General features: G+C 51.9%; 1 protein-coding gene across 8 annotated transcripts in view; it reads right to left on the bottom strand.

The window, feature by feature from the left end:
- The window catches only part of LOC416169 (rho GTPase-activating protein 7-like), a 42,686-nt gene that overhangs the window by 7,103 nt on the left and 28,404 nt on the right, over positions 1-7,179 (bottom strand). For 5 of the 8 annotated variants that reach the window (XR_006931423.1, XR_006931418.1, XR_006931420.1 and 2 more), the window contains exons 4-12: positions 6,817-6,880; positions 4,932-6,253; positions 4,401-4,571; positions 3,877-4,033; positions 3,455-3,653; positions 2,800-3,019; positions 1,317-1,431; positions 779-1,003; positions 116-496 (exon numbers count right to left, since the gene is read on the bottom strand). Coding sequence is in view for 1 of the 8 variants with exons in the window: in XM_046900495.1 (XP_046756451.1) it covers positions 986-1,003; positions 1,317-1,431; positions 2,800-3,019; positions 3,455-3,653; positions 3,877-4,033; positions 4,401-4,571; positions 4,932-6,253; positions 6,817-6,880 (2,266 nt within the window). In the remaining 7 variants the exon portion in view is untranslated. Of the gene's footprint in view, positions 1-115; positions 1,004-1,316; positions 1,432-2,799; positions 3,020-3,454; positions 3,654-3,876; positions 4,034-4,400; positions 4,572-4,931; positions 6,345-6,816; positions 6,883-7,179 lie in introns of those variants that run through there. The other 3 variants (XR_006931419.1, XR_006931424.1, XM_046900495.1) reach the window with 3 other exon arrangements.

The following is a 7,179-nucleotide window of genomic DNA, read 5'->3' as shown; positions in this document are numbered from 1 at the left end:
GTGACACCCAGGGGTGTATTGTAGCCCTGCTCACTTCCTATAGCTGTCCCTGTCCTCTGGCAGAGCCAACCCACCTCAGAAGGCTGAGCTGAGCACCATACCCATCCTACAGTACCTGAGCAGTGCTTGGCGGCTGAGCACAAATTCCAGCACCAGCGGTTCTTTGGTGACAAGGCCAAGCCAGGCAGGGTCCAGTCCAGAGACAGCAGCCAAGGTCAGGTGTGGTCCAGTGATGAAGGCGTGGGTCTAGAGAAGCAGGTCTATATCCAGGTAGAGCTCCACGGGGCCACTCCTCAGGGTCACCAGCAGGAAGGGGGACAGCCCTGGCTCCACTGTCCCCAAGTCCCAGTGCAAGGCCCCTCCTCAGAAGGGCAGAGGATATCATCACAGCCCTTCACAGTGCACCAGTCACAGCAGGAAGGTGCAGGACAGCTGCTGGCCCAAGGGTAGCTCTGGGGTCACACTGCAGTGCCTGGGGCAGGCAGCAGTGCTGGAGCTGAGAGCGAAGAGGAAGGAGTTCAGAACCCCCCGCAGGAAATGAAGAGCTGAGTTGAGCAGGAGGCACTGGCAGGAGACAGATATAACATGGAGGATATGAGAGTGCCACTCAGGAGCACAGAGCTGGCAGTGGGCTGCAGGGCTCAGTTTAGGGAAGTATGAGGGAGGCAGCTCCAGTGCAAGAGCTGAATGCTGGTGTGCACCAAGGGCTCCCTGAGATAAGGGGGCTGGGAATCAGTTGTGACGAGGCCGCAGGACAAGCCACCCCATCCCCCAGTACCTGAGAGTGTGGCAGACAGGAGCGGAAGACAGGGACCCTCAGCCCCAAGTGCAGATCATCAGGCACATCCATGGAGAGGAGTGCTGATTGAGCTGGGGAGGTGGGGCAGCAGCAAACAGGGCAGGCTCAGGATTGGTGACAGCAGCCAGGGTGAGCCCCAGTCCAGTGGGTGCCAGCAAAGTCCATAATGACAAGGAAGGGCCGAGGTCAAGCTGGCAAGTCAGTCTGTGGGTTAAGATCCAAATGCAAATTAATGGGGGGGGGAGGGAGGTTTGGGGGGCAAGGGGCTGTGGCCAGACACAGGCATGGTTGTCACTACAACTTGCTTCCAGCACAAAGCCTCATCTCTTGCCAGCTCCCTCAGGACAGGAGGGTCACCTCTGGCTGGGATCTCCCCACAGAGCATTATGGCAGCCAATGCCCCCCAGGCACCAGTGCAAAGGGGGCAGCACTCACCTGCACCAATACTAAGCTGGCCCCAAGCCCCGGGCAGCAAACCCCTGCCCCTGCTTTTGTGGTGTGACAGCAAGCCCCATACCTGGAAGAGCCTGTTGCACTCCGTTATCATGTGGGCCAAGCCCTGCGTGGCTGCCAGGTTCTCACTCAGCTCCCTCTGGTCTGGTTTCCCCAGGCTGCACTTCCTCTGGCTCGATCTGTGGATGGGGAAGGAAAAGGCAGTGAGCAAGAGGCTGAGTGGGATCGGGCAGCGCTGCACGACTCACAGAGGTGCCATGCAAGGCTCACACGGCACCACTGCCATATGGTGCATCACCCCCTGCTGGGGCACCCTGACTGCAACCAAGGCGGGCCAGCATAGAACACATCTGCTCAGGAGAGACAGGGCACAGCACTTTGCTCCCCAGATCACATCACACATGGCCACAGACAGCCACTGCTATCTGTGTGCAGCCTGCAGCTGCTGTGCTCCTCTGAGACCCTACAACATCCATGACCAAGGAACCCATTGCACGCATATCAAAAACAGTCCCCTCTTTATTTCATAATCTCCATATGACAGAACGAATCCTGGCTTCTGACACTTATCTATGTACATTCCTGCCAAATAGCTCCAAAATCCATCGGGAGATCAAGTCCTCAGTTGTGCACCTCAAAGGCAGCCCTGCCAGCCCTGAGCTTTGAAGTCTGAACCCTGCTCTGCAGCATTAATGCCTGGCTACAGCAACGCTGAGGGTTCAAAGGAACCCCTTTCTGCACAGCAACAGCAAAGGGAAAGCTCAGGCTCTCCTTTTGATCTTGCTATTTCAGAGGAATGCTGAAGTGAAGCCAGGAGGTGCTCACAGGCACCTGCAGCCAGGAAGAGCAGCTGCCCTCTGCTCCAGCCTTGCTCTGAGAACAGCCCCAGTCTTTAAGTCACCTGTGAGGTGACAAGTGGCTGTGCTGCTGGGCACTGTGCTACCCCTCAAAGCCTCCGTGCCCTGAGCCATGTCTGTCCACACGCAGGGGCACAGAGCAGAGCAAACAGCTCTGCCTCAGGAGTGCAGATAAGGCTGAACGCTCACTGGGATTCCATTTGCCTGCTTTGGCCCAAGGGCACCTTCCTCTCTGCACGTAGGAGCAGGAGATGTTATGCAACCCAGATAGCATAACTTCTACTTTAGGGAGATAAACGTGCAGGATCCCTGTGGCTGTTTGGCAGAAACACTCCCTTACTGCCCACAGGAACAAATGACAGCAGCTGCTGCAGGCTGCCAGGGGTCTGCAGGCCCCACACAACCCACAGTAACAAAGGCAGTGGGCACAGCTGGGCAGCAGGCTTGGGGGCCCCAGAGATGTGCTGCCTTGCTCCCACACTCACCAGCAGCAGGACAGGAGGGGCACATTGCCTGCACTCAGTCTGCACTGAGGGCAGCTCCTGCTGAGCCTCAGCACCCACATTTGTGACAAACCCCAACCACCCCCCTTAGAAGTAAGCACTCAGCCTGGGACAGCTACACACAGCGTTGGTCTAGCAAAGAAAAAGCTCCTGCAAGCAGCAATGCTCAGTAGGATGACATACATACCGAATGGAAGAGGAGGAACTGTCCCGTCTGAGGGTGTTGAGGTGGAACAGCGATGGGGCCAGACAGACAGCAATGTTGGTTGGGGTCATTTGGTTTTCCTCAACACATGCAACCACATCTTGTAGGAAGAACAGGAGAATTTTCAAAGCTTCTCGGTTCTCCTTTGGCAGAAGGAGAATGGCAGCCTGGACAGCCTGCAGCTGCTGGTCCTTTGGTACATCTGGAGACAGAAAACGGTGGAAATCACACAGGGCTGCAGGGCAGCATCCATCAGAGGCATGCCAAGCAGGGCACTGAAAACAGGTCCCTGCCCTGCCCTGTCACTCCAGCTCACAACACGAAGGCTGCTATCACCATCACAGCACAGGTGGGATTGTGCCCACCACATCAGCACACACAGCCCACGATGCTGGTGCACGACTTGTAGCTTTTCTTGAATGTCCTGCCAGTGCACTTACAGAGCTGGCTCTAGTGGCAGCCCAAATAAGGGCTTATATCCCTACACTGAAGTCATCTTTTCAGTCAGGCCCTGACTCATCTGTCCCTCTGACTCTGAGGAAGCACCATAGCACCAGTCCCAGTCTGTCCAGCTTCATACAGCCAAATCCTAAGGGAGCATAAGATGAATTGGAAAGCCATAGCTTTTGATACCTACATTGGTAGATGTGGAGGAAGGACTCACAGAGCCTGCTGGTAAATATGGGCTCAGGCAGGTCTCGGAAATACTGCTTCACCATATCTGCCACATCAAAGGCTGACTGCCCTTCGTAGCACACACTGTTCGGGCTGCTTTCATTCATTTCCCTTAAGGACAGGATCCTGGATCTAACACCAGATTTGCGGAACAGGCCAACCTACACACGAAAAAGAGAATGTCAAAGACAAAGTCATCAGGACTCGAACCTCAACAAATCATCGCTGTTCCTTCCCTTTCTTTTTGATGGTTTGAACTCTATGGTAGCAGGACTTAACACCAACGTATTCTGGTACCAATGGAAGCAGCGTGGCAATTCCCCCCAGGCAAACCAAGACTGAGAGCGTTGTCTCCCTGCTTAGTGGCATGTCCTCAGTTCATACCTGGTCGAGAAAGTGGCTTCTTAAATAGTCCAGCGCCTGCAGGATGCCGATAGGCAGCGGGTGGTTTGTTCGCTGAACGTTCAGCAGCAAGGGGACCCCAAAGACATTTTTGTCCTTGTAGTCAGAGGCTTTTATTTTTTTTAACTTTGGTATAGTCCTGAAAACAAAAACCAGCACATCTAACTTAAAACAGCTCTCCAGCACAGCTCTGCCCGGCCCGCGCTCGCCTCCGGTCCTGCAGTCTATGTGAAGCACCTCTGGCACAGCCCCAAATACAGACAGATTCGGAGAGAAACCACAAAGTGCTCTGAAATCAGTGGCACTGTGACCACCAGCAAGGAGCAGAAGTTTTGTACACAGCAGATGAAATGCTGGAGCCACTGAAATAACCACAAAGTGGCCCTGACTTAGCAGGATGAAATTCCTCGCTGTGGACAACGTAACCTAGTCAGGCAAGGAAATTCACCTGCTTGCACTAAATAGTCTCTTTCCAACACCGTTTGCTTTAACAACAGACAACTTACCAGTTCCAGCCCTGCTTACTGGAAGGGGAGTATCTGTCCATGACAGCAGTGAGTTTCAGCAATGCCAGCTTTTGTGCCCGGGCCAGCTGGGCAGCTGACGGACTGTCCGCCTGCATGGAAAAGCCCTCCACGTTCCTGCTGTCTTCCACAGACCCGTGCTGCTTCCTGTGCCTACAGGATAAGAGTTGGTCACACCAAAGGACTGTCCCCATTGTCCCTCTTAGCTTTCTGCTTGCTTCTGCGAAACCCCCTACTACACAGCACAACCCACAGTTCCCAAACAGCCTGTGGTTATCGCTTTCAGACAAAGTGCTTCTCTCTATGGCCGTACCCAAGGTTTCAGTAGGAAGCACAGCAAGTCAGCCATAAGTCTGACTCCAGCTTGGCACCACCAGTGCAGACTCCAATACCCAGAACAGTCTCCCTTAAGAAGAATTTGTTCTGCAATAACAATTACATTTTCAGTAGTTAAAATCAACAGGGAAAGCTTCCAGAAGGGAGTTTCAATAGGGAAACCCAAGGATGACTGACCTGTTGGTCTTTGTAGGGTCTGTTACGAACGCCAGCTCTGTAGCACTGAGCTCCTTGCCCGGCTCACAGCTCTGCTCTCCCTCAGAGGACAGCACAGCTGCTTTCTTTACTTCCGAGTGCTCTGTGTCAAGGCAGATTTCTTTAGGTGAGGACGGACACAGAGCCGTTAAGTCACTGGCAAAGTCCAAAAACCCATCGTCTGAGAGCTTCTCAGTCCACTGATCAACCAGCCTCCTGAGACCCTTGACGTCTTCTATGACATTGTTCAGTTCCGAAAAAACATCGTCATCTCCAACTTCTGCTGCCTCCAGCTGGTCAAGTTCAACGTTAGGCATGTTGTCATACACACTCAGCCTGTTATCAGTGCCTGAGATGGGGCTGCTGGGCGCTTTGGAGTCCTTGGACCTGCTTCTGCTCTGGCTCCTTCTGCAGCCAGTCCTCCAGCTGACAGGAGAGTCTCCTGGAGACGCAGGGCTGTTCACCAGGGCTTTGGGGAAAGTGCCAGGTTTGTGGCCCTGTGGTACTTGAAACATCTGGTTCATTTGTAACCGTACTTCATTGTTTAGGTTTCCCTGAGACGCATCGCTCCACATCAGCAGCTTGCCAGACTCCAAGTGCTCCGCACACCTCCCCTGTCTTTCACAGCAGCTTTCTGGTTTTTTAAGAGGACGGGCAGTGCTCACCGTTCTGCTGTTGTCAAACTTACTGTTGCTATTGCAGCTAGGAGGAGAACAGGAAGAACTGTTCTTTGTTTGGATGCCAGGGAGGTCGGCGATATTTACGCAGTTAAGCATCTTCATCTTCTCCTCATTAAGTCCTTCCAGAAGGAAAGGTTCACTTATGATGGGTTTGGCCTTTGACTGACCGCTCCTTAAGCTGCTGCTCCTTAAGTGCAACTTCTCCATTTTCTTTAGAAGGCTCTTCCTCTTTTTGTACGGTGACTTATCCCAAAGCTTCTTCTCACTGGTGGTACTTAAACATTTGCTGGGGGGAGGTGAACAACTAAAGGCAGGTTCCAGTGAAGCAACTCTACTGGAGGAACTCAGGCTGGTTTCCATGTCTTCAAAAGACTTTGGGGAGCTAACAGCATCACTGTCACCGCTGCTAGTGCTGTGAATGGAGGACACATCGTGTTTGTCACCACGGTCCAAAAGGACTCTGTCTTCATTGCCAGTGCTCTTCAGATCTGGGCTGCCTGGGAGGGATACACTGGCACCTTCTGTGGAACCTTCTAGGCTCTCAAGGCGAAACCACTTCTGGCTGCACCGCTCATACACCCATTTATGACTTATTGCACAAGGTTCATCATCAGAGTCATCGCTCTTGGAAGAGAAAAAGTACATTTCAAGGGCAGTTTTGAAAGCGTTCAGTTATCAAGAACTGAAACAAAATGAGACTGCCTACATCCAAAACCTACACATGGAAACATAAACATTCAGTTACCAAAGGTCTACCCTGAGCTCTGCTCTGTTAGTTGGAGAACATGGTGGCAAACTACACCCCAGCATGCTGACGTGCCTGCTAAGTTTACCATAGGAAAAGATGGCAGATTTGATCTTGGGATGAAATATTCAGTTTTGCAGTAAATCCAGAGGATTCAGCCAAATGATACTTTTACACAAAGACAAAAAAATCAAACACTTCTTCATGCTTCAGTGACCAAAACTTTCAGGTGGAGACACCCTTGGCTGTGGGACTATGGCACACCCTCTTGGAGACCTCAGCCACACCGACCATTTGCCCCAGGTGCTGTGTTTGCTGTGTTGCCCACACACACAGCGAGTGCCTGGCAACAAGCAATCCTTAATACACCTTCAAAAAGTATTTTAATATAACAGTTAATCACCTTTTTACTGAGAAAATTAACTGTATGTCACAAACATACCTGTTTCCTCTGATGGTTTATTTCCACTTCCATCAATGCACACTTATTCAACGTGTTCAGCCGCCTAGGGGAGAAGAAAAAGAGTGCAAGTGTTGAATTCAATCTCTTGATTGACAATCCCTCAAAAACACACACATTCCAAAGTAGTAGCAAACTTCTCAACTGAGTCAGTTGGTGCCAAAGACTGGTGCACAGCCAGATGTCCTCCATACGTGTTGGCCCAACCAGCGCCCACTAACAACCCCGTGACATTCACAGGTCCAGTTCTGCCATCTCAAAACTAAAGAGGAGTGCACTTAATCAGCTGCATTTGTATTAAAAAAAAAAAAAATCTTATGATGAGCTTTAAGGATTGACTGAAAA

This window comes from Gallus gallus, chromosome 13, assembly GCF_016699485.2.
Source record: "Gallus gallus isolate bGalGal1 chromosome 13, bGalGal1.mat.broiler.GRCg7b, whole genome shotgun sequence".
NCBI classification, from domain to species: Eukaryota; Metazoa; Chordata; class Aves; order Galliformes; family Phasianidae; genus Gallus; species Gallus gallus.
Note: the sequence above shows the minus strand (reverse complement) of the source record. Positions and strands in the feature narration are given on the sequence as shown.